The 27,794-nt window shown below is 43.1% G+C and overlaps 2 protein-coding genes across 6 annotated transcripts in view; both read right to left on the minus strand.

The window, feature by feature from the left end:
- Positions 1-1,676: 1,676 nt before the first annotated feature.
- Positions 1,677-17,445, minus strand: LOC135462138 (protoporphyrinogen oxidase-like). 3 transcript variants are annotated; one of them, XR_010443436.1, is made up of 12 exons: positions 17,101-17,445; positions 14,091-14,225; positions 12,801-12,909; positions 12,336-12,475; positions 8,182-8,329; positions 7,780-7,973; positions 7,087-7,147; positions 6,870-6,988; positions 5,565-5,678; positions 4,703-4,855; positions 2,560-3,822; positions 1,677-2,337 (listed from the first exon to the last, which is right to left on the minus strand). XR_010443436.1 is itself a non-coding variant. In XM_064739508.1 (11 exons), the coding sequence occupies exons 1-11, from the start codon at positions 17,185-17,187 to the stop codon at positions 3,649-3,651; spliced, it is 1,434 nt and encodes a 477-aa protein (XP_064595578.1). In that variant the 5' UTR covers positions 17,188-17,445; the 3' UTR covers positions 1,677-3,648. The 3 variants fall into 3 exon arrangements, 2 of the variants coding, with proteins under 2 accessions (XP_064595578.1, XP_064595579.1); XM_064739508.1 differs by having other exon boundaries at positions 1,677-3,822; XM_064739509.1 differs by lacking the exon at positions 17,101-17,445 and having other exon boundaries at positions 1,677-3,822; positions 12,336-12,483; positions 14,091-14,114.
- A 3,385-nt stretch (positions 17,446-20,830) lies between these two features.
- The window catches only part of LOC135462145 (neural cell adhesion molecule 2-like), a 91,983-nt gene continuing 85,019 nt past the window's right edge, over positions 20,831-27,794 (minus strand). For all 3 annotated transcript variants that reach the window (XM_064739517.1, XM_064739519.1, XM_064739516.1), the window contains 3 exons: positions 26,229-26,291; positions 25,422-25,491; positions 20,831-24,370 (listed from right to left, as the gene is read on the minus strand). In XM_064739517.1, coding sequence (XP_064595587.1) covers positions 24,266-24,370; positions 25,422-25,491; positions 26,229-26,291 — 238 coding nt within the window. In that variant the 3' untranslated portion in view covers positions 20,831-24,265. The remainder of the gene's footprint in view (positions 24,371-25,421; positions 25,492-26,228; positions 26,292-27,794) is intronic.

Here is a 27,794-nt window from a genome sequence, read left to right on the forward strand (position 1 = left end):
TACAGAAAACTGTGTCGCACCTGATTGTTATAGAAAACGTTGTCACACTTCACTGTGATAGAAAACCTTGTCACTCTTCACTGTAACAGAAAACCTTATCGCACCTCATCGTTACAGAAAACTGTGTCGCACCTGGTTGTTATAGAAAACGTTGTTGCACTTCACTGTGATAGAAAAACTTGTCACTCTTCATTATGATAGAAAACCTTGTCGCACCTCATCATTACAGAAAACCGTGTTGCACCTCCTTGTGACAGAAAACCTTGTCACACTTCATAGTCATTAAAAAACCTTGTCACTCTACATTGTGATAGAAAACCTTGTCACACCTCATCGTTACAGAAAACCATATCACACCTCCTTGAGATACAAAACCTTGTATGACTTCATAGTCATAGAAAAACCTTGTCATTCTACACTGTGATAGAAAACCTTGTCGCACCTCATCATTACAGAAAACTGTGTCGCACCTGGTTGGTATAGAAAATGTCGCACTTCACTGTGATAGAAAAACTTGTCACTCTTCATTATGACAGAAAACCCTGTCGCACCTCATCGTTACAGAAAACCATGTCGCACCTCCTTGTGATAGAAAACGTTGTCGCACTTCACTGTGATAGAAAACCTTGTCACTCTTCACTGTGACAGAAAACCTTGTCGCACTTCACTGTCATAGAAAAACTTGCCACTCTTCATTATGATCGAAAACCTTGTCGCACCTCATCGTTATAGAAAACCGTGTCGCACCTGGTTGCTATAGAAAACGTTGTCGCACTTTACTGTTATAGAAAACCTTGTCACACTTCTTCATTATGATAGAAAACCCTGTCGCACCTCATCGTTACAGAAAACCATGTCGCACCTCCTTGTGATAGAAAACGTTGTCGCACTTCACTGTGATAGAAAACCTTGTCACTCTTCACTGTGACAGAAAACCTTGTCGCACTTCACTGTCATAGAAAAACTTGCCACTCTTCATTATGATCGAAAACCTTGTCGCACCTCATCGTTATAGAAAACTGTGTCGCACCTGGTTGCTATAGAAAACGTTGTCCCACTTTACTGTGATAGAAAACCTTGTCACTCTTCATTATGACAGAAAACCTTGTCACACCTCATCGTTACAGAAAACCGTGCTGCGCCTCCTAGCGATAGAAAACCTTGTCACACTTCATAGTCATAGAAAAACCTTGTCACTCTACACTGTGATAGAAAACCTTGTCACACCTCATCGTTACAGAAAACCATCTCGCACCTCCTTGAGATACAAAACCTTGTCTCACTTCATAGTCATAGAAAAACCTTGTCACTCTACACTGTGATAGAAAACCTTGTCGCACCTCATCGTTACAGAAAACTGTGTCGCACCTGGTTGTTATAGAAAACGTTGTTGCACTTCACTGTGATAGAAAAACTTGTCACTCTTCATTATGATAGAAAACCTTATTGCACCTCATCATTATAGAAAACCGTGTCGCACCTGGTTGTTATAGAAAACGTTGTCGCACTTCACTGTGACAGAAAAACTTGTCACTTTTCATTATGATAGAAAACCTTGTCCCACCTCATCGTTATAGAAAACCCTGTCGCACCTCCTTGTGATAGAAAACCTTGTTACACTTCATAGTCATAAAAAAACCTTGTCAATCTACATTATGACAGAAAACCTTGTCACACCTCATCGTTACCGGAAACCGTGTTGCACCTGGTTGTAATAGAAAACGTCGCACTTCACTGTCATAGAAAACCTTGTCACTCTTCATTATGATAGAAAACCTTGTTGCACCTCATCGTTATAAAAACTGTGTCACACCTGGTTGTTATCGAAAACGTTGTCACACTTCACTGTGATAGAAAACCTTGTCACTCTTCACTGTGATAGAAAACCTTGTCACACCTCATCGTTACAGAAAACTGTGTCGCACCTGATTGTTATAGAAAACGTTGTCACACTTCACTGTGATAGAAAACCTTGTCACTCTTCACTGTAACAGAAAACCTTATCGCACCTCATCGTTACAGAAAACTGTGTCGCACCTGGTTGTTATAGAAAACGTTGTTGCACTTCACTGTGATAGAAAAACTTGTCACTCTTCATTATGATAGAAAACCTTGTCGCACCTCATCATTACAGAAAACCGTGTTGCACCTCCTTGTGACAGAAAACCTTGTCACACTTCATAGTCATTAAAAAACCTTGTCACTCTACATTGTGATAGAAAACCTTGTCACACCTCATCGTTACAGAAAACCATATCACACCTCCTTGAGATACAAAACCTTGTATGACTTCATAGTCATAGAAAAACCTTGTCATTCTACACTGTGATAGAAAACCTTGTCGCACCTCATCATTACAGAAAACTGTGTCGCACCTGGTTGGTATAGAAAATGTCGCACTTCACTGTGATAGAAAAACTTGTCACTCTTCATTATGACAGAAAACCTTGTCGCACCTCATCATTACAGAATACCGTGTCGCACCTCCTTGTGATAGAAAACCTTGTCACACTTCATTGTGATAGAAAAACCTTGTCACTCTACATTGTGATAGAAAACCTTGTCACAACTCATCATGATGGAAAACCTTCAAACCTCGTGATAGAAAACGTTGTCACAGCTCACCATGATGGAAAACCTATCCACAATTCCACACTGCAAAACATATAAGCCATATTTATACCACACACATTCCATATACATGTGTATACCAACGTTGTTGGACAAACAAAATACACTCACCTTCTTTAACATCTTTTGTTATAATGTACAAAGTACGTACAAAATTATAGGTTTTTTTAACATGCCATCAACACTGTCATACATACAAAAATACACATACCTTCTTCTTAACATGCCAACAACACTGTAATACATACAAAAATACATATACCCTTTTTTAACATGCCATCAACATTGTAATACATACAAAAATACATACCTTTTTTTAATATGTCAACAATTTTGTTACACATGAAACATATATCATATGTTTGAATATTAGCATTTACACCTGTCTAGTGCTTATACTGGTTGCTCATTATGTAGTCTACAGATAGTCTGACCAACTTGGTTAATAACTTCTGTGGGTAGTAGTTATCGAATGGAAAATCCAGAATTCTTGGTAATTAATACACATATATGAAACATATAAGTGCTGAAACATCAAACAACAAAAACAGAAGTGTTTGTAAAACAGACATGAACATTATAAGAAGTGTAAAGTTAAATGGACATGAACAATAACAGGTGTTTCAAAACAGACATGAACAATAACAGGTGTGTGGAAAACAGACATGAACAATATCAGGTGTGTGGAAAACAGACATGAACAATATCAGGTGTGTGGAAAACAGACATGAACAATAACAGGCGTGTCAAAACAGACATGAACAATAATAGGTGTGTCAAAACAGACATAAATAATAACAGGTGTGTCGAAAACAGATCTGGACAATAACAGAAGTGTCTGTAAAGCAGAACATTACACGTGTGTCTTAAAACAGACACGAACACTATCAAACAGGAATGTCACTAAAAGAGATGAATATCAAGAGGCAGTAAAGAGAAAGGTTTTCTTAATAAAACAAACTAGGTTGTATGTGAACCATATCAGCTTATTCCAGTATTAAGCTGACATCAAGTACCTCAAGATGACAACACCCTCTCTACCTCCAGCTTAGCATTGTAGATACAGTCATTAACGCTGGCCCCCTGGTAGGAGGAGCCGATGTAACTGAGGGGAAGGTTGGTCTTCTCTGTCAAGCTGTGGATGCCTGCCAGCTTCTGCCAGTGCCCCACCAGATACTGAGGGATACAGTTCTGTAACATAGCACAGTTTTATGTATATATAGGATACATGTAGGTTAAACTCTAACTTCAGGCTTACTGGCCATACATGCGCACAGATTCTAAGGTATAGAGCAGATTCTAGCAGAAAACGAAGCATATTGCCAAGTGCCCATACTTACAAAATGAGGGACGAGCATGATGCCATCTCTTCTCACATTCAGTGAGTGAGTGAGTGAGTGAGTGAGTGAGTGCTCAAGGTTTAATGTGGTACATAGCAATTCTTCAGTCGCATGACGACGAAGTCCTTACAGTGCATGTACGTGTAATGTGCCTCCTTGTTGCAGGACGAATTTCCACCAGTCTTTTATGTAGTGCTGCTTTACTGAGACCACTTACCGAAGTCATGTAAGCCACCCCGCCCGAGCCATTATACTGATACGGGTCAACCAGTCGTTGCACTATCCCCTTATTGCTGAGCGCCAAGTGAGGAATCTACAACTTCCTCCTTTAAGGTCTTAGGTGTGACCAGACCCAGGAGTGAGCCTGGATCTACCGCCGCCGAAGCAGAACCTCTATCAACTGATCAATCAGGCTATTTCTCACATTCAGGGCATAGCCAGACTTCAGGCAGAACATATGTACTCTCAGCACTGCGATCATAAACCTATCCAAAACTTTACTTATACCACATGTACATGCAAACCCTGCTCTACATCTCTGTTCTTGCAATCTGTAGACTTACTCACCTTCTAGGTAACTACATGTACAGACAATCTCATTACCTGGAGATAATACTGCTAGGAGGCCATGTCAGTGAAGGGCAGTTTGTAGTGTCCATCATTGCTGACCTTCATTTGTACAGTTAGACTTGTACAGTTAGCCATTATAAGTGTGTATCCTGTTAGCTTACCCTCTGTACTTTGGTTATAGACCTAGATGGGGAGTCGACAATGCCCAGCTGATCTTGTACACCTTTGACGGCCAGGGAAGTGAGGGCGTTCTCATTCAGATCTGACCCCACTTCTGAGACTAGCTCTCTGATCCAGGCTCCTCCCATCATCACCTGATAAACAAGGAATAAACAAAGGCATGGTCAAGTCATCATCACCTCACAAACAAGGAATAAACAAAGACATGGTCAAGTCATCATCACCTCACAAACAAGGAATAAACAAAGACATGGTCAAGTCATCATCACCTCACAAACAAGGAATAAACAAAGACATGGTCAAGTCATCATCACCTCACAAACAAGGAATAAACAAAGACATGGTCAAGTCATCATCACCTCACAAACAAGGAATAAACAAAGACATGGTCAAGTCATCATCACCTCACAAACAAGGAATAAACAAAGACATGGTCAAGTCATCATCACCTGACAAACAAGGAATAAACAAAGACATGGTCAAGTCATCATCACCTGACAAACAAGAAATAAACAAAGACATGGTCAACCCATCATCACCTTTGTTTAGTCATGTTGATGACTGGTTATACTAGAACCGAATAATGTGGAGTAAATATAATACAGTAAGTCATGCTCACAACTGGTTATACTAGCCCTGAGTCATGTGGAGTAAATGCAATACAGTAAGTCATGTTTACAGCTGGTTATACTAGCCCTGAGCCATTTGGAGTAAATGCAATACAGTGAGTCATGTTTACAGCTGGTTATACTAGCCCTGAGTCACATGGAGTAAATGTAATTTAGTTGTATGGAATTCATTTAACACTGACTGTGAGTCATATGGAATTCATTTTTCACTCACTGTGAGTCTTGTGGAAGGTTTATCCTGGCGATCGTGCTCCGGGAAGGCACAAGAATCATACACAACCCCTAACATCTTCCCATCTTCTGAGGAAGGTAACAGGTGGCCAAAACCCTAAAAAGTAACACAATAAACCACTTGGGATATCATACTTTTATACACTGTAACAATTCAGGTCAAATGATACAGTATATACACTGTAACAATTCAGGTCAAATGATACAGTCTATACACTGTAACAATTCAGGTCAAATGATACAGTCTATACACTGTAACGATTCAGGTCAAACAATACAGTATATAAACTGTAATGATTCAGGTCAAACAATACAGTATATAAACTGTAACAATTCAGGTCAAATGATACAGCCTATACAATGTAATGATTCAGGGCGAATGATACAGTCTAAACACTGTAACAATTCAGGTCAAATGATACAGTCTATACACTGTAATGATTCAAGTCAAACAATACAGTATATAAACTGTAACGATTCAGGTCAAACAATACAGTATATAAACTGTAACGATTCAGGTCAAACAATACAGTATATAAACTGTAACAATTCAGGTCAAATGATACAGTCTATAAAATGTAATGATTCAGGGCAAATGATACAGTCTATACACTCTAACAATTCAGGTCAAATGAAAACAATGTCACAAATCCTGCATTACGTTGTGTTCTCAGAGAGTGCATTATGTTCTCATAGAGTGCATTACGTCTTCAGAGAGTGCATTGCATCCTCAGAGACTGCATTATGTTCTCAGAGTGCATTATGTTCTCAGAGTGCATTATGTTCTCGGAGTGCATTATGTTCTCAGAGAGTGCTTTACATTCTCATAGAGTACATTACAGTGCTTGTCAGAGGGGCATTGCATCCGCAGTATGTATTACGTCTTCTGAGAGTACATTAGGCTCTCTAAAGATCTGTTTAGGCCTGTACAGAATGCACCAGAGAGAGCATCACATCTTCAAAGAGTGCTTTACATCCTCAGTGAGCAATAGTCCTCAGAGAGTAAGCTGTCCTCAACAGTCCATTATGTTTCTAGTAGGCATCTATAGTAGAGTCCATCAGACCCTCAAACACTTTTAGACATTCAAACAGTGCATTAGGGCCATGAAGTCCTTAAAGTCTATTGCGCATCCAAACGGGCTATTAAGAGTCACTAATAATTTTCAGAACAATGCATGAAAAGAACATTCCATGCTGTCTCAGTATTTTACAACACTACATGCAATAAGTCCAAGCTAAACTGCTTCCTTTTTCCATGGCTCTAGCTGCAATACTCCGCAGTACCCACCTGGGCTGGTAGGACGTGGCCCGAGTACTCTAGGTTGACTACTGCAACAGTGACCGCTGGGATGGAGGACAGGAACGCTTTCAGCTCCACCAACTGGTCAGGCAACAAGCTGGACAAGGCTACAATATCAAACCATCAGCTCATATAAACGGTAATCAGCATAAACCTACAGTGCATGAAAAGGAAAATACACCTAAATAATGTAATGTACACTTACCAGCTGCATATAGTGAAGAGAAAACATGGTCTGCCTGGATAGTCTCCCCTTGTGTTACCACCTGTCACAAACAATTCAGTAGGTATTTCAACATCGTACACAGCATAAACTCTGAGTAGCATATAGTTAACAGCAGCTCTCTATACTCTACATGTTTTCATCTTCTAAGTATCAGTTATTTGAAAAGTATAAGAAAGCTTTTTCCTGCCATCACCAATCACATGTAATCCGTATACACTGTATGAAATGATAATTTTTTTAGGACAGACAGGACCATGACCAGCTGAGCAGATAGCAGGTACCACTTCACCATCTTGGTGACTTGTAGGTGTGACTGCCAGATATGACCAGCTGAGCAGATACCAGGCACTACTTCACCATCTTGGTGACTTGTAGGTGTGACTAGCAGCTATGACCAGCTGAGCAGATAGCAGGCACTACTTCACCATCTTGGTGACTTGTAGGTGTGACCAGCAGCTATGACCAGCTGAGTAGATAGCAGGCACCACTTCACCATCTTGCTGACTTGTAGGTGTGACTGCCAGATATGACCAGCTGAGCAGATAGCAGGCACTACATGTACTTCTCCATCTTGGTGACTTGTAAGTGTGACTTCCAACTATGACCTCTTAAACAAATAGCTGGCACTAATTTACCATCTTTATGATTTTAGATGTTTTCTCAGCATCTCACCTGTAGTTTGCCATCTGTGGGTGTGACTGCCTCACAGGGACTCCCAACACGCACCTCCACCCGTGGGTCCTCTGATAACTGAGTGACCAGGGTGTCGGTCAATTGACTTGTGCCATCTCTCAGACTCCATGCTGCCCATCTCTCATCTCTGGCTCGCTTTGACAACTTGGAGCGTCTTTCTGGCCTTTGCCTACCTGAGTATCAGTAAATGGACAAATGAAGATGGACAAGACACCTCTGGGACATGAGCAAACTTGCATATTGCTAAGTGGGGTCTGTTTATACCAAAGGTCCGAAGACCTTACGTCAGAAGTGACTGGCAAATGTCACCACAGTAGCTATCATGTATGCTGCATGATTTTACATCCCCTTGAGGAGTGTCCTGGGCACCTGTGTACTCACCTTTTGATGGCCACAGCATGCCTCTCACTATAGAGCCATCCTCTGACTCACACTTGTACAGTGGGGGGAAACATGAACGGACACTGAGTTCCCTGCTGTTCCCTGCATATATCCCCCGACACATCGGGTCTATGGCATACTCAGCAATCTGCAATCAGGAATGTGATCTACATTCACCTGGCTGACATCAACATCTTGGGTTCTCCTCATACAGCTATCCACACACTTCATAACCCTACACCCTAGCCTTTCCTGATACAGCTATCCATACACTTCATAACCCTACATCCATGGGTTCTCCCGACACAGCTATCCAAACACTTCATAACCCTACATCCCTAAGTTCTCATGCTCACACTTGACAACCATAGACCCCAGCCTCTCCTGATACAGTTATCCACACATTTTACAACCCTACACCCTGGGATCTCCTGATACAGCTATCCACACACTTGATCACCCTACACTCCAGGTTCTCCTGATATAGTTATCCACACACTTCATTTCCGGGTTCTCCAGATACAGCTACCTACACACTTCCTAACCCTATATCCCAGGTTATAGAGATACAGCTATCCACACACTTCATAACCCTACACCCCGGGTTCTCCTCATACAGCTATCCACACACTTCATAACCCTACACCCCTGGGTTCTCCTCATATAGCTATCTATACATTTCACAACACTACACTTCAGGTTCTCCCGATACAGCTATCCATACACTCCATAACCCTACACGCCAGCTTCTAACTGATACAGCTATCCACACACTTCATAACCCTACACCCCAGCTTCTCCAGATACAGCTCTTCACACACTTCATAACCCTACACCCTGGGTTCTCCAGATACATCTATTCACACACTTCATAATCCTACACCCCAGGTTCTCCTGATACAGTTACCCACACACTTCATAACCCTACACCTAAGGTTTTCCTGATACAGCTATCCACACACTTGATAACCCTACATCCCAGCTTCTCCAGATACAGCTATTTACACACTTCATAACCCTACACCCCTGGGTTCTCCTCATACAGCTATCCATACACTTCATAACACTACACCCCTGGGTTCTCCTCATACAGCTACCCACACACTTCATAACCCTACACCCCTGGGTTCTCCTCATACAGCTATCCACACACTTGATAACCCTACATCCCAGCTTCTCCAGATACAGCTATTTACACACTCGATAACCCTACACCCTGGGATCTCCTCCTACAGCTACCCACACACTTCATAACCCTACACCTAAGGTTTTCCTGATACAGCTATCCACACACTTGATAACCCTACATCCCAGCTTCTCCAGATACAACTATTTACACACTTGATAACCCTACACCCTGGGTTCTCCTCATACAGCTACCCACACACTTCATAACCCTACACCCCTGGGTTCTCCTGATACAGCTATCCACATACTTGATAACCCTACATCCCAGCTTCTCCAGATACAGCTATTTACACACTTGATAACCCTACACCCTGGGTTCTCCTCATACAGCTACCCACACACTTCATAACCCTACACCCCTGGGTTCTCCTCATACAGCTACCCACACACTTCATAACCCTACACCCCTGGGTTCTCCTCATACAGCTATCCACACACTTGATAACACTACATCCCAGCTTCTCCAGATACAGCTATTTACACACTTGATAACCCTACACCCTGGGATCTCCTCCTACAGCTACCCACACACTTCATAACCCTACACCCCTGGGTTCTCCTCATACAGCTATCCATACACTTCATAACACTACACCCCTGGGTTCTCCTCATACAGCTACCCACACACTTCATAACCCTACACCCCTGGGTTCTCCTCATACAGCTATCCACACACTTGATAACCCTACATCCCAGCTTCTCCAGATACAACTATTTACACACTCGATAACCCTACACCCTGGGATCTCCTCCTACAGCTACCCACACACTTCATAACCCTACACCTAAGGTTTTCCTGATACAGCTATCCACACACTTGATAACCCTACATCCCAGCTTCTCCAGATACAACTATTTACACACTTGATAACCCTACACCCTGGGTTCTCCTCATACAGCTACCCACACACTTCATAACCCTACACCCCTGGGTTCTCCTGATACAGCTATCCACATACTTGATAACCCTACATCCCAGCTTCTCCAGATACAGCTATTTACACACTTGATAACCCTACACCCTGGGTTCTCCTCATACAGCTACCCACACACTTCATAACCCTACACCCCTGGGTTCTCCTCATACAGCTACCCACACACTTCATAACCCTACACCCCTGGGTTCTCCTCATACAGCTATCCACACACTTGATAACACTACATCCCAGCTTCTCCAGATACAGCTATTTACACACTTGATAACCCTACACCCTGGGATCTCCTCCTACAGCTACCCACACACTTCATAACCCTACACCCCTGGGTTCTCCTCATACAGCTATCCATACACTTCATAACACTACACCCCTGGGTTCTCCTCATACAGCTATCCACACACTTGATAACACTACATCCCAGCTTCTCCAGATACAGCTATTTACACACTTGATAACCCTACACCCTGGGATCTCCTCCTACAGCTACCCACACACTTCATAACCCTACACCCCTGGGTTCTCCTCATACAGCTATCCATACACTTCATAACACTACACTTCAGGTTCTCCTGATACCGCTATCCACACATTCCATAACACTTCACCCCTGGGTTCTCCAGATACAGCTACCCACACACTTCATAACACTACACCTAAGGTTCTCCTGATACTCCTATCCACACACTTCATAACCCTACACCTAGGGTTCTCCTGATGCAGCTATCCACACACTTCATAACCCTACACCTAGGGTTCTCCTGATACAGCTATCCACACAGCTGATAACCCTACACACCAGGTTCTCCTGATACAGCTATCCACACATTTCATAACCCTACACCTAAGGTTCTCCTGATACTCCTATCCACACACTTCATAACCCTACACCTAGGGTTCTCCTGATACAGCTATCCACACAGCTGATAACCCTACACCCCAGGTTCTCCTGATACAGCTATCGACACACTTCATAACCCCGCATACCTGGGTTCTCCTCATACAGCTATTCACACACTTCATAGCCCCACATACCTGGGTTCTCCTGATACAGCTATCCACACACTTCATAACCCTAAACCCCAGCTTCTCCAGATACAGCTATTCACACACTTCATAACCCTACACCCCAGCCTCTCCTGATACAGCTATCCACACACTTCATTTCTGGGTTCTCCTGATACAGCTATTCACACACTTCATAACCCTACACCCCAGCTTCTCCAGATACAGCTATTCATACACTTCATATCCCTTCACCTCAGCTTCTCCCGATACAGCTATCCACACACTTCATAACCCCACGGGGCCTCCGTGGTTCAGTTGGTTAGCGCGCTAGCGCAGCGTAATGACCCAGGAGTCTCTCACCAATGCGGTTGCTGTGAGTTCAAGTCCAGCTCATGCTGGCTTCCTCTCCGGCGGTACGTGGGAAGGTCTGGCAGCAGCCTGCGGATGGGCGTGGGTTTCCCCCGGGCTCTGCCCGGTTTCCATCCACCTTAATGCTGGCCGCCGTCGTATAAGTGAAATATTCTCGGGTACGACGTAAAACACCAATCAAATAAATAAATAAATAAATCATAACCCCACATACCTGAGTTCTCCTCATACAGCTATCCACACACTTCATAACCCTACACCCCTGGGGTCTCCTGATATAACTATCCACACACTTCATAACACTACAACCTGGGCTCTCCTCACAAAGCTATCCACCGACTTTACATCACAGCACTCACCTCTGGTTCAAATCACCTCATGCTAAAGCTATCCAAACACTTTGCACCACAGAGTTGGTTTGATTTCTAAGTCACCTTGTGATGAAGGTATCCAATCACTTTACAACAAAGCACTCGCCTCAGGACCAAGTCACCTTCTGACAAAGCTATCCACTCACTTCCCCACAAAGCACTCACCTCAGGACCAAGTCACCTTCTGACAAAGCTATCCACTCACTTCACAACAAAGCACTCGCCTCAGGACCAAGTCACCTTCTGACAAAGCTATCCACTCACTTCACAACAAAGCACTCACCTCTGGTCCAAGTCTTCTTCGGATAAAGCTATCAACACTTTCGTCCTCCTCAGAACTCCGAGCTCTGAAGGGTTCTGATGCAAGTGAAAACACCCAGGGCTTGGAGAATGGCGACAGAGTTCGCAGGACCCCACCCAGACCTAGAGAGCTCACAAATAAACAATGAAGATTACCAAACACGATAATTGTCAGTTCAGAATCAATATACATTTATTTATATATCTCATTGGTGTTTTCCGCCGTACTCAAGAATACTTCACTTATACGACGGCGGCCAGCATTATGGTGGGAGGAAACCGGGCAAAGCCTGCGGGAAACCCAGGACCATCCGCAGGTTACTGGCAGACCCAGCATGAGCTGGAATTGAATCAAAATACGGATTAATGGCACAAAACAAATCTAAAGTTTTCAAAAGTTTCTGAGAACAGTTTATATGTAACAGGGTAATGTATAGTTCTAGCTTACCACTGGGAAGAGCATGACATCTGCCACTGACGTAAATATATCGAAACTTGGTTGTCGGGTGTGACATTGGCATGGCCAGGACTTGATCTGACAGACCTAGTTCTTCTACCTGTGACAAGACAATGTTTGAGGAGAGGTTTGTATTCTGTGAGGTTGTAAGGTGTGACAGAGGTGTCACCAGGACATAATCTGACAGACCTAGAGCTTCTATCTGTGACAAGACAATGTTTGGGGAGAGGTTTGTATTCTGTGAGGTTGTAAGGTGTGACAGAGGTGTCACAGTGACATGATCTGACAGATGTAATTCTTGTACCTGTGGCAAGACAATGTTTGAGGACAGGTTTGTTTTCTGTGAGGTTGTAAGGTGTGACAGAGGTGTCACAGTGACATGATCTGACAGACGTAATTCTTTTACCTGTGACAAGACAATGTTTGAGGAGAGGTTTGTATTCTGTGAGGTTGTAAGGTGTGACAGAGGTGTCACAGTGACATGATCTGACAGATGTAATTCTTTTATCTGTGACAAGACAATGTTTGAGGAGAGGTTTGTATTCTGTTAGTTTGTAAGGTGTGACAGAGGTGTCACTAGGACATAATCTGACAGACCTAGTGCTTCTATTTGTAACAAGACAACATTTGAGGAGAGGTTTGTATTCTGTGAGGTTGTAAGGTGTGACAGAGGTGTCACCAGGACACCAGGAGCAGTTTGTATTCTGTAAAGCTGTAATTCTTCTACCTGTGACAAGACAATGATTGAGGAGACCTAGTTCTTCTGTTAGAGGCTTGTCTTCTGTGAGGTTGTAAGGTGTGACAGAGGTGTCACCAGGACACCAGGAGCAGTTTGTATTCTGTAAAGCAGTAATTCTTCTACCTGTGACAAGACAATGATTGAGGAGACCTAGTTCTTCTGTTAGAGGCTTGTCTTCTGTGAGGTTGTCGTGTGTGAGTGAGTGAGTGCTCGGGGTTTAACGTCGTGCTCAACAATTTTTCAGTCATATGACGACGATGTCACGTGTGAAAGAGGTGTGACAAGGATATGATCTGACACACGTCATTCTTCTACCTGTGACAATATTTGGAGGAGAGTTTTGTCTTGTGTGTGGTTGTCATGTGTCCTAGCTCCTCTACTTAATGCCAATCAATGCCAGGTGTTTATATTCTCTGTGATCGTACCTCATTATAGAAATCAAAGTTAAACCACTGAATGTACATTCACAGACTGGCTGATCATTTTTGACCAAGATACTGACCAGTACATTGATGTCGGCACAATAACTGACTACTCCTTACCAGATCTATAGTGTTGATACCAGAGTGACCTGCCGGACGGAAACTCCGAGGTCCATGTTCAAACTTGGCCCCATCTGGGTATCTGGTGGTGTGGAGCCAGCCCCCCAGTCGGGTCTGATGCTCCAGCAAGATAATCTGTCAAGGACAGAATGTACCATGTACAGCAAGATGACCAGACAATGACAGAATGTGCCATGGACAGCAAGATGATCTGACAAAAACAGAATAAACCACAGACAGCAAGATGACCAGACAACGACAGAATGTGCCATGGACAGCAAGATGATGTGACAAGGATAGAATATACCATGTACAGCTAGATGATCTGACAACGACAGAATGTACCATGTACAACAAGATGACCTGACAACAACAGAATATACCATATACAGCAAGATGACCTGAAAACAACAGAATATACAATGGACAGCAAGATGATCTGACAATGACAGAATGTACCATGGACAGCAAGATGATGTGACAAGGAGAGAATATACCACGAACAGCACAATGATCTCACAAGGACAGAATATACCAGAGACAGCAAGATGACCTGAAAACAACAGAATATACCATGGACAGCAAGATGACCTGAAAACAACAGAATATACCACATACAGCATAATGATCTAACAACAACAGAGTATACCATGTACAGCAAGATGATCTGAAAACAACAGAATATACCATGTACAACAAGATGATCTGACAAGGACAGGATGTACCATGGACAGCAAGATGATCTGACCAAAACAGAATATACCATAGGCAGCAAGATGACCTGAAAACAACAGAATATACCATGTACAGCACAATGATCTGACAAGGACAGGATGTACCATGTACAAGAGGATGATCTGACAATGACAGAATATACCATGGACAGCAAGATGACCTGACAACGGCGGAATATACCGCGTACGCCACAATGATCTGACAGGGACAAAATATACAGAAAGTACCATGGACAGCAGGATGAAGTGAAATTTATTTATTTATTTGATTGGCGTTTTACACACTACTCAAGAACATTTCACTTATACGACAGCGGCCAGCATTATGGTGGGTGGAAACCGGGCAGAGTCTGGGGGAAACGAATGATCGTCTGCAGATTGCTGGAAGACCTTCCCACGTATGGCCTGAGAGGAAGCCAGCATGAGCTGGACTTGAGCTTACAGCGACTGCATTGATGAGAGGCTACTGGATCATTACACTGCGCTAGGGAGCTAACCAAATGAGCCACGGAGGCCCCTGGATAGCAACGGAGGACAGCAAAGATGATCTCTCAAGGACAGAATATACCACAGACAGCAAGACGATCTGACAGGGACAAAATATACCATGTACAACAAGATGATCTGACAATGACAGAATGTCCCATGGACAGCAAGATGATGTGACAACGGCAGAATATGACCCATACAGCAAGACGATCTGACAAAAACAGAATATACCACAGACAGCACGATGATCACACAAAGACAGAATGTCCCATGGACAGCAAGATGGTCTGAAAAGAACTGAATATGATGCATACAGCACAATGATCTGACAAGGACAGGATGTACCATGGACAGCAAGATGATCAGGCGACAGAATATACCACGTACAGAGAGATGATCTCACAAAGACAGAATGTCCCATGGACAGCAAAATGGTCTGAAAAGAACAGAATATGATGCATACAGCACAATGATCTGACAAGGACAGAAAGTACCATGGACAGAAAGTACCATGGACAGCATGATGATCAGGCGACAGAATATACCAGGTACAGCGAGATGATCTGACAAGGACAGGATGTACCATGGACAGCAAGATGATCTGACAAAAACAGAATATGACACATACAACAAGACAAAAGAAAGGTCACAAATGAGATTGGTAGCCCGACTAGCAAGCACTAGAATCAATCAAGCTACCTTATACAGAATATATAATAGAGCACACAACCACAGATGGGGCATATAGCCACACATAAGTCATACAGTTACACACAGAGCATACAGCCAAAGAACATACCACCACACATAAAACATACAGCCACACATAGGTCATACAATTACACACAGAGCATACGGCCAAAGAACATACCACCACACATAAAACATACAGCCACACATAGGTCATACAGTTACACATAGAGCATACAGCCAAAGAACATACCACCACACATAAAACATACAGCCACACATTCGGCATACAGTTACACATACAGCATACAGCCAAAGAACATACCACCACACATAAAACATACAGGCACACATTGGGCTTACATCCACCCATACAGCAAACAAAAAGCATACAGTCAGAGACAGTGTTACAGCCACAGATAAAGCATACAATTAAACATATGGCATACAGTCACACACAGGTATACATCCAGACATAGAGCACACAATGAGAGATATAATGTTGAGCACACAGCCAAACATACAGCATAAAGCTACAGATAGGGAATACGGACACACATAGGACATACAGCCAAACAGAGGTCTTACAACCACACACAGGGAATACAGCCAGACATTGGGAGTACAGCCAGACATAGGACATACATCTAGACAAAGATATGGTGGGAGAAACTGAGTCTGGAGGAAACCCATGACCCAGAAATTGAGAATTGGAAATTTATGACATGGACATACATAAACGGTACCGGTAGTCGTACGATGCATATGTAGTCACACAGTGAAGTCTAAAGGCCTACAACAGGCCTTTCACAGGTAAGGAAAATGACAGTACCGGTAGCTGGTTCATGTTTAGTTAAACTACTTCATGTCATGTCTAGCTCAACTAGGCCCAGTCCTGCAGAGTTTATCACATCATGGTGCCTCCTGGATATGAAAGAGATAATCTTAAACATGGCCGTTCCCACCTACAAAACAACCTCCAACAGGTAAGGTTGAGCTGTCATATGTGTGGCGTATCCAAATATTTCTCAACTTACAGTCAGCGTACTCGAACTAATTGATATACCCTCAGCCTTGCACACACGACAAGGCTTTACCTTGGAAAACTTTGTGCTCAGTCTGTGTAGGTAGTAAGCAGCGGCCAGGCCGCTGACCCCGCCGCCCAGGACCACGGCTGTCGGCATGCTATCCTACTGGCGTCCCACTACTGTCCACTGATGCCTCACTAGTGCCGTAATAGTGCTTCAGGCCCATCAAACTCACGGCACAGCTAAGCCGGCCACACGTCCGGTCTGTTGTTGTTGTTGTTGTTCTGCCTGTCAAAATATAAGTAGATGAAACAATACCGGACTACAGACATGGAAGGATTATCTTCAAGGTATATGAAATATGAGCATTTAGGAATGTCTAGTAAATTGCTTTACAAAAATCTACGCGCTAAAAATTTTTGTATAAATGGCTACTTATTTCCAGAATTACAAGGGAGAGAACTTTTACTAAATGTCATCTGTTCAAAGTGAATCGTGAGGTATCTGCCCACAGAGAAAAAAATTTAGGGGAGACAACCCGAAATAAATGTCTGCCAGTCTTAAGTTAGCATGCATTATCTCCCCTTGAAAACAAGTAAGTCATTGCGCTGCTCTGGCACGCTAATAATCTCGGCCACGGTGACACATATTTCCCTTACATTTGTTTGTTTATTTCATTGGTGTTTTACCCCATACTCAAGAATATTTCACTTATACGACGGACGACGGGAGGAAACCGGACATAGCCCGGGTGAAACCCACGACCGTTCGCAGTTTACTGACAGGCCTTCCCACGTACGACCGGAAAGGAAGCCAGCATGAGCTAGCAGGAACTCACAGCGAGCGCATTGAGTAAAGGGCGCTGCGCTAGCGCGCTAACAACCTATTTCTCTTATATTTATTTATTTATCTGATTGGTGTTTTACGCCGTACTCAAGAATATTTCACTTATACTACGGCGGCCAGCATTAGGCCTATGGTGGGAGGAGATTGACCAGAGCCCGGAGGAAACCCACGACCAACTTGTCTTACACGACGGCGGACAGCATTAGGCACATGGTGGGAGGAGATTGACCAGAGCCCGGAGAAAACCCACGACCAATTTCTCTTACACGACGGCGGCCAGCATTAGGCCTATGGTGGGAGGAGATCGGACAGAGCCCGGAGGGAGCCCACGACCAATTTATCTTACACGACGCCGGCCAGCATTAGGCCTATGGTGGGAGGAGATCGGACAGAGCCCGGAGGAAACCCACAACCAATTTCTCTTACACGACCGCGGACAGCACTAGGCCTATGGTGGGAGGAGATCGGACAGAGCCCGGAGGAAACCCACGACCAATTTCTCTTACACGACGCCGGCCAGCATTAGGCCTATGGTGGGAGGAGATCGGACAGAGCCCGGAGGAAACCCACGACCAATTTCTCTTACACGACGCCGGCCAGCATTAGGCCTATGGTGGGAGGAGATCGGACAGAGCCCGGAGGAAACCCACGATCAATTTCTCTTACACGACGGCGGCCAGCATTAGGCCTATGGTGGGAGGAGATCGGACAGAGCCCGGAGGAAACCCACGACCAATTTCTCTTACACGACGCCGGCCAGCATTAGGCCTATGGTGGGAGGAGATCGGACAGAGCCCGGAGGAAACCCACGACCAATTTCTCTTACACGACGGCGGACAGCACTAGGCCTATGGTGGGAGGAGATCGGACAGAGCCCGGAGAAAACCCACGACCAATTTCTCTTACACGACGCCGGCCAGCATTAGGCACATGGTGGGAGGAGATCGGACAGAGCCCGGAGGAAACCCACGACCAATTTCTCTTACACGACGCCGGCCAGCATTAGGCCTATGGTGGGAGGAGATCGGACAGAGCCCGGAGGAAACCCACGACCAATTTCTCTTACACGACGCCGGCCAGCATTAGGCCTATGGTGGGAGGAGATCGGACAGAGCCCGGAGGAAACCCACGACCAATTTCTCTTACACGACGCCGGCCAGCATTAGGCCTATGGTGGGAGGAGATCGGACAGAGCCCGGAGGAAACCCACGACCAATTTCTCTTACACGACCGCGGACAGCACTAGGCGTATGGTGGGAGGAGATCGGACAGAGCCCGGAGGAAACCCACGACCAATTTCTCTTACACGACGGCGGACAGCACTAGGCCTATGGTGGGAGGAGATCGGACAGAGCCCGGAGGAAACCCACGACCAATTTCTCTTACACGACGGCGGCTTATTATTATGATTAATATTTGTAGTAGTACTATTTTACTTTTCTGGGACCTCCGGACCAAGTTTCACAAAGATGTCGCACATAATAGTGACGTGCAAAATATCGTAAGACAAATGTGCGATAAAAAAAAAATGTACGGCGCTTTGTGAAATTGCACTATGATGGTTAGCGTGCTTAGCGTAGCACACTGACTCAGGAGCCTCTCACCAGTGCCATTGCTGTGAGTTCAAGTCCAGCTTATGCTGGCTTCCTCATCGGTAAGCATTATAGACACGGGTATGTCCTAATCGGCCATGCCAAAATGTAAGTTTTATAAACACGGGTATGTTCTGATCGGCCATGCCAAAATGTAAGCATTATAGGCACGCGTATGTCCTGATCGGCCATGCGGAAATGTAAGTTTCATAAACACGGGTATGTCCTGATCGGCCATGCGGAAATGTAAGTATTATAAACACGAGTATGTCCTGATCGGTAATGCCGAAATGTAAGCATTATAGAGACGGGTATGTCCTGATCGGTAATGCCAAAATGTAAGCATTATAGACACGGACATCTCCTGATCGGTCATGCCGAAATGTAAGCAATATAGACACGGGTATGTCCTGATCGGCCATGCGAAAATGTAAGTTTTATAAACACGGGTATGTCCTGATCGGTCATGCCGAAATGTAAGCATTATAGAGACGGGTATGTCCTGATCGATCATGCCGAAATGTAAGTATTATAAAGACGGGTATGTCCTGATCGGTCATGCCGAAATGTAAGCATTATAGACACGGGTATGTCCTGATAGGCCATGCCAAAATGTAAGTATTATAAACACGAGCATGTCATGATCGGTCATGCCGAGATGTAAGCATTATAGACACGGACATCTCCTTATCGGTCATGCCGAAATGTAAGCATTATAGACACGGGTATGTCCTGATCGGTCATGCCGAAATGTAAGTATTATAAAGACGGGTATGTCCTGATCGGTCATGCCGAAATGTAAGCATTATAGACACGGGTATGTCCTGATCGGTCATGCCGAAATGTAAGTATTATAAAGACGGGTATGTCCTGATCGATCATGCCGAAATGTAAGCATTATAGACACGGGTATGTCCTGATCGGTCATGCCGAAATGTAAGCATTATGGACACGGACATCTCCTGATCAGTCACGCCGAGATGTAAGTATAAGTGACATTCATGATCGTGGGATGCTGAAGTGGTTCACGAACAATTAACGAGGGCACCAATTCTTAATTTAGCATCCAGCAGAAATGATAACACGAAAACACACTGTCGATACTGAAAACAGCTTTATTAGGAATGTCGCCATAAACACCCAAACTGGTAAGACCAAACAGATGGAGCAGTATGACAGAAAACAGACATCAGCAAGACATCCTATGTATACATATCAGCAATGTCAGTCAAGGTACTTGAGGCTCGGGATGGTAGTCGTGGTTGCCCCGGACATGATCCAGTTTGGTCGATGTCGTGGTAGACAGTGTGCCCTTCACAGTGAAGCGCAATGACTGACAGACTTACACGAACAGCGCAGGATTCCACAAAGCCGATTCTCACTTAATCAAAATGTAAAATTCGATCTAAACGCTTAACTTTGCACCCTTGGAATTAAAGACGGAAACGTCTAAAAAGTTTCAGGTTTCAGATAAATATAACGTGACTTCTTAGGTTATAATCTACGAAACGTATTGGAATAATAAATTTTGACAAGTCGAACATGGCTTTGTAGAGTCAGCTTCCGACCGCGCGTTAATATTCAGTACGATACCCAGATCCCGTGACCGAAATCACCACGTCCCTCGACCCGGATCACCAAGAAATACAGCTAGGGCTCAGTACACACATACATCATGACAAGAATACTTGCCAAACAGATCAGAAATTTAATACAATGCGTAATAACAATAGGATATATGTAATTTGTTCATCAGTAAAAATAAATGGCACACGTATTCTCTCAGCACTTGCCCAGAAGGGGTGTCTAAAATCTACAAGCCTTCCAGCAAATTACGGGGTAATATAGTGATCCAATCGGGGAGTTTTGGGGTATGCAATGTTGTTTTCCAAGGCAGTTGGTGGTCTGTAACTACGCTGTTTATGTTAATATGACGTAGTCTCAAAAACTTCATGTAGGCTTAATGATATAGCCGCTCACAGATCTTTTCCAGACACGGTTTCGACACTAACCTACATTACATGTACATAAGCTCACCGTCTCTCCTGTAGCAAATAGACAACAAGTTGCCACAGATAATGCATCGTTATTTGCCTATTTCATTGGTTAATTCGGCTTAGAGACGTCTGAAAATGGAAGCGTGAACGAACCAATGATGACAGGGCTGAGTCACGCGAGATCACTCGTGATCACTCGACTATAGTACGGTAATTCTCGAAATACTGGAACGGGTGCGGGAAAGCAGAGGATAGTAGGCAGGGAAACCCCTACCCACCTCCAACACCCATTCATCCACCCACCCTGGGTCCGGATATAGACATTTGCTGTTATCTTTGGCTTTGAAATATCACGTGACTGAATCCCTGGCGTCACCAGTGGTTTCCCTTCGTCAAGTATGACCTCATGAACTAAGCATAATTGTCTCTAGTAGAGCGGTTTAGTTAGGCTAATGCATTATGGCTATAAAGTGACATTGTCGCTTGTACCCAAAATGGTGACTGTTGCAATACTATGAACTTCAATACAACAACTATTTGACGACCAAAAATGGAGACAATTGGGACTAAGGGCACCTATTCAATCCTAGAATATCGGGTTATGAACATACCACATAAATACTAGTACAATTATCAACAATATTGCCTACTGCTACAGCCTACGATAAGCGACAATCTCCCCCTAACAGAGGATGGTAGGAATCTAGAGGGCTGAACAACAACAACAACGCTACATTCTACATTTGTACAGTAATCTAACATCTACAATGGCCCAACCTCACGTCAATTTGCTACAGGAACGCGTATAAATAACACACACAATGAACAAGTAGGTCATAGAAAGGCAGTAAGCTCCAGGACACGTTTTCATTTGGATATATGTATGAAACACATGAGCTGGTTTATTTTTAAAAAAGCACAGACGCAACACACATTCATGAAAATGACCCAGTGTAAAAAAGCTACACAATAGAGAACAATATGCATGATGTATATAAGTTGTCATTTGACCTGCACATAACACACAGTTTACATATACGCCCTTCACATCAGCAGTCAAACGTTAACAATCCTAGATTATACATGGTGATTAATAATCGCACTGACCTCGGGGACCATCAAAATGCCACCTTCAAAAACCAGAGAGAGAGAGAGAATAAAAACCTTCTCAGCCACTTAAGCACTTCATAACGCAACAACCTCAAACTGTGAGACGACCACATCAGTCTCAAAGAACAACACTCAAGGTGTGAAGTGATGCAAGAATCCCTCGTCCAACACAGTCCTCAGACGGTACAGCGAGCATATATCAGACAGTCTCGTACAACACAGTCCTCAGACGGTGCAGCGAACGCATATCGGACAGCCTCGCATCAGACAGTCCTCATACCAAGCAGTCTCTTACCACCCAGTCCTCAGACGGTGCAGCGAGCATATACCAGACAGTCTCTTACAACCCAGTCCTCAGACGGTGCCGCGAGCACATACCAGACAGTCTCACACAACACAGTCCTCAGACGGTGCAGCGAGCACATACCAGACAGTCTCTTACAACACAGTCCTCAGACGGTGCAGCGAGCACGTACCAGACAGTCTCACACAACACAGTCCTCAGACGGTGCGGCCATGAATACCCAAATATGCTCAGTTGCAATAATACAGCAATATTTACAAATATATCGAGTGCACAAAAATTTAAATTTTCAATTTCTGAACGCGAAAGTAGCGATCATGGTGTTAAGAACAAGTGAGCTTTATTCAATGTGTGGAACATTGACAAGTTCGGCTTTTGGACATATCCAACAAAAACTGAGCAAAACCGACATGACTGTCTGGTTGTCCTGAGCCTACTTTGATGAGGTTTGAGTCTGAGGCGAGGGCATCTCCCTGGACTGTCCGCGGTGAGGATATGATAACATGAACGTGTGCACATCTTCTCGCCAAGCCTTGGACTAAACACGTGTAGAGCGCACGAAACACTGGCCCAGGTCCTTAGCAGTCTGCGTCTGCTGAGGGACGATTAAAACCAAAGTAATACCACCAAATTATCTCAGAGACCAGGTTGAGGGAGAATGTACAGGCCCAGATGGCATATCTAACCACGCCAGACTCCTGGAAAAGGCTATGCACATGTATGCTAAACAGCTAACTAACGGGAAACAGGGAAAAAACACGGATTGGAAAATGTGAAAGGGAAGTCAACTCATGTTACATTCAATTTCATCATCAAAACAAAATGGCCCTTTGGTAAAATAATGTCCAACCATGATCACATATATCCTCATATACAGAAACACAGTCTTGTGTAGTACCATAGACGGCCTCCAAAGGCACACGTTAAAAATGACAACAAAGTCAGTATAGATGACACAGATGCATGCATGGCGTGCTTACTCCAGCGATAGCCATACAGTAGCACAATGGTGTATCTAATATTCGGATTAGATACATACGGCAGAGCTAAACTCACGAAATTTTCACACAGCTAAGCTCAATATCAATAAACCCTTATTTAGATTTTGCCCTGTGTTAATGATAAATAAGACTTAACGTAAATGACTCTGAGCATACATTTCATTGTAAATGCTTCTTGAAGAAAAATCGGATGAGTTTAAAATGCTGCAGAAAATCATTCGTTTGAGCTGACCAAAAATAGGTAACAAACATGGGCTAAAACATAAATATCCTCTTTTCGACAGTAAAAATGAGACTGCCCTGCCCGGATAAAAGGAACCCACGAGCAGCGAGTTTGTCACAGTTGTAGAGATAAGGAATTTCCCTCTAAAGTTAAGTAACCCGTTATGCTTTCTCAGCGGGCGGGCCGGTGTTGTCAGAAGATGGCTGAACTTCCGCTTCCGGTGCATTGACAGGCGGCTCCTCCTTGGCCTCCTTACATTCCTCCACCTGGATTGGACAAGAAGCAGTTTAAACAGCATGATGCAAAGTTTGAAATTCACAGCTTACTGGAACATTTGCATTTATCTACAGACACTTCCATCGTCCTTCATGCTGCCGGTTTAATTAATGTTAACATTTGATATGATATGATCGTAATCGTCGTAATTACAGTTTACAATGGTGTGTAAAAATTCCCCCTTACTTAGAAAGTAACCCTTGTAATGCGACAGGAGATCGTCCCACTTCTATGCAGCAGTGAGGTGTATTTTCTTCATGCAGAAAAACAATTTGAACCATATAAGAAATTCTTTTATATATATATATTTCTTCGTACATTGTCAAGTTATGTGCTAGATAAGTTTAAATATATTACTGTAAATCTATACAGTTTATACACAGTATTCTTCCAATGAAAGCTCAGCGCTGTTTACTTCAGCTTACAGCATATCGTACAATTACATTCAGAAAGGGGACACCTGCTTATTAGTATAGATTCGAAACAAATATCTTAAGGACACTGTCATATATTCACGGTGTAATTCGTAAGACAAGACCTGTTTCAAATACGAACATTAGACGGAAAAGGATATTATCCTATGCATTTAATGGTATACAGTAGGCTGATGGTTAGCAACGAATATTTTAACTTGGCCTATTTTATCAGCTACACTTGTTACATAACAACTTCAACCCCTTACCAGGAAAGCACTTGTGTCATTTCGCAGAAGAGATGTCACTGTTAGCAGGTTGGTAATTGATATGAGCGACACGAGGGGGAGGGCGGGGGGGAGAATTCCCATCGAGTGAGTAAGTGCTTAAGGCTTAACGTCAAAGCATATCTGGCTAAAAGGGGCCATTTAAAGTTGGAAAACGTTGCTTTACACAGGCTTCAAATATGAACAATTCTCTGCCAGGGGAAAAGCGTCAAGCTAGAGATAGCGGATGTTTTATGGTGGATTGATCTCTGTCATGTACCGTTGTACATTGCCTCATGACACTCACCTGTACATTACCTTATCTAATACCCATTGCTTCATGATAAGTGTGCGTGCGTTACCTGATGTTCTTCAATCTTTTCTTCCTTGTCCTCCGGCTCCTTTTCTTCCATCTTCTCAGGCTCTGATTGGCTGGCGACGAAGGGGGAAAACATTTCATTGAACAATCCCGAAGATCTGTATGACTGTAGCATTTGAGTTTAATTTTTCTCCTGTCAATCATAGCCACCGTGAAACAGAAAGGCTGCTTTGTGTAGGCAAACAGATTGATTACACGAACAGACTGATTACAATGTATGCGCATATAGAATGATTGCGCTGTGTAGGCAAGCGTATTGACAACGATGTGTAGACAAAACTATGGACAAGGTTGTTTAGACAATGGTAATGTCTAGTTGTGTAGGCTAACAGGATGGCCAGGTTGTTTGTCTAGTTGTGTAGGCTAATAGGTGGTCAGGTTGTTTGTCTAGTTGTGTAGGCTAACAGGATGGTCAGGTTGTTTGTCTAGTTGTGTAGGCTAACAGGATGGTCAGGTTGTTTGTCTAGTTGTGTAGGCTAACAGGATGGTCAGGTTGTTTGTCTAGTTGTGTAGGCTAACAGGATGGTCAGGATGGTTAAACTTTTCATTGTACATGTTCTGTTTAATATCATGTTCAAATACACAAGGATGTGAGAATGTATTACGACAACGCAGTAACCTGTATAATACGGTATTGTAGCTCATTACATCAATAACTGACTGTTGCTCTAAGCTGAACAGTCAAAATTCACTTGCGTAAGTAGCCATGTATTTATGAGTTCAGTGTCTCTGGCATAGTGTTCGACAGCCCATGGATACATAGAGTACATGTGAGAAAAGAGGGACTTACTCCGTCCCTGTGACGTCATCTCCGGTCTTGTCCTCGTTGTCAAGAAGAGGCTGCTTCTTCTCGCTGTTAGCAACAACAACAACAACAACAATAACGGGATAAAACTTGAACTAGATAGTCATAATCGCTAACCTTGTAGTTCTTTTATAATCACAGTTCCAATTATTGAAAAGATATAGGCCTACAACTTAAAAGTAGGTTGTTTCGTAGATTCAAGGGGAAGAGCAGACTGCAATATATGAAGATAGTAGGTCTAGGATATACGCTATCGCGCAGAGGTCATTTCACTTCTATGATAATGTAATCACCAATGTCAAAAACACATATAGATTACGCTGGGCCTGTATAGCGATAGAGGCGTTCTTTACCAGCTTCGAGCCAGGTAAAACTACAATGAAATTCTCACATAGACTTTTGACTCAGTTTTATGACTAAGTTACCACAGCCATAAGAACATGCCGTGCAAAACCTTATGTGTTTAGAGAACTCTAATTATCGAAACAATTCATGGTATGCCAAAGCAGTGATTGCATGCACGAAGCGACGAGTAAAACATGTCCTGAAAAAGTATTTGTCTAAGGCAAAATATGCATACAATTATTAGGGCAAGCATCCACATCGCCATTAGAAAAACATTATTTTACAACAAAGAAAAAAACAACACATAGATGTATGCAATACCCCAAAAATATCACATTGCAAAATCATGTGTATGCAAGCAAAATTAGAAATAAAAAAGACAGAAGTAACTTTTAAAACACAACTACGTTAACAGAAATGTCAACAGTAAAATGCCAGATAAAATCTGCAATGTTAAAGTGCTTGTGTCCAGCAAACTTAAAAATGACCTTGAAGGTAATAAAAGAACATAGCGTTACAAGGCATTTGTGACTTGTCTACAGTGTATCCAAATATAAAACAAGGCGTATCAAATGGCATGACGGGGTTAATTTGTCAGCGATAACACAAAGCATTCCAAGACGTCAACGACTGGACGAAAAACAATAGTAATGGAAATAGCAAATCGAGGGATTATTTGTAATTTTGCTAGAAAGCTATATGTACAGCAAGACCTAAGCTTAGGTAATAGTTACAGCATATCCCATCTATCTTTATGTCTATAATAAATTGCTAGTCACAGCAATCTTTTATGTCTATAGCAAATTGCAAGAAATAGCAATCTTTATGTCTATAGCAAATTGCAAATGACAGCAATCTTTATGTCTATAGTGAAATTAACGTCTACAGAAAACTGGAATTTTGTAACAAATTCTACGTTCACACGGCGAACCCCACGTTTATATGGCATGCTCTATGTCTACAGTAAACTGTACGTCTGTTGCAAGCCTTTTGTCTATCATAAATTGTACGTCTATAGCAGGCTTTATGTCTTGAACTCAACATATCAATAGAAAATTTGACTTTCATAACATCTATTTCCACGGGAATATGTTGACATAAGGCAAGCAACGGCAAACTCGAGGTTTATAGCGAATCTTGTGTATTTAGGAAGCTGTACGTCAATCGCCAACTGTAGATTTATAGCAAGGTATACGACTACAGCAA

Source organism: Liolophura sinensis, chromosome 1 (genome assembly GCF_032854445.1).
Source record: "Liolophura sinensis isolate JHLJ2023 chromosome 1, CUHK_Ljap_v2, whole genome shotgun sequence".
Classification (NCBI taxonomy): Eukaryota; Metazoa; Mollusca; class Polyplacophora; order Chitonida; family Chitonidae; genus Liolophura; species Liolophura sinensis.

What these genes read in the sequence shown, in the direction of transcription:
- LOC135462138 (XM_064739508.1), bottom strand. Translation starts at nt 17,187, where the DNA reads ATGCCGACAGCCGTGGTCCTGGGCGGCGGGGTCAGCGGCCTGGCCGCT. An exon ending in GAAGAAGACTTGGACCAGAG is followed by an intron (nt 8,330 to 12,335) that starts GTGAGTGCTTTG and finishes TCCTGATTGCAG; the next exon opens with ATTGCTGAGTATGCCATAGA. An exon ending in CTCTTCACTATATGCAGCTG is followed by an intron (nt 6,989 to 7,086) that starts GTAAGTGTACAT and finishes TTGATATTGTAG; the next exon opens with CCTTGTCCAGCTTGTTGCCT.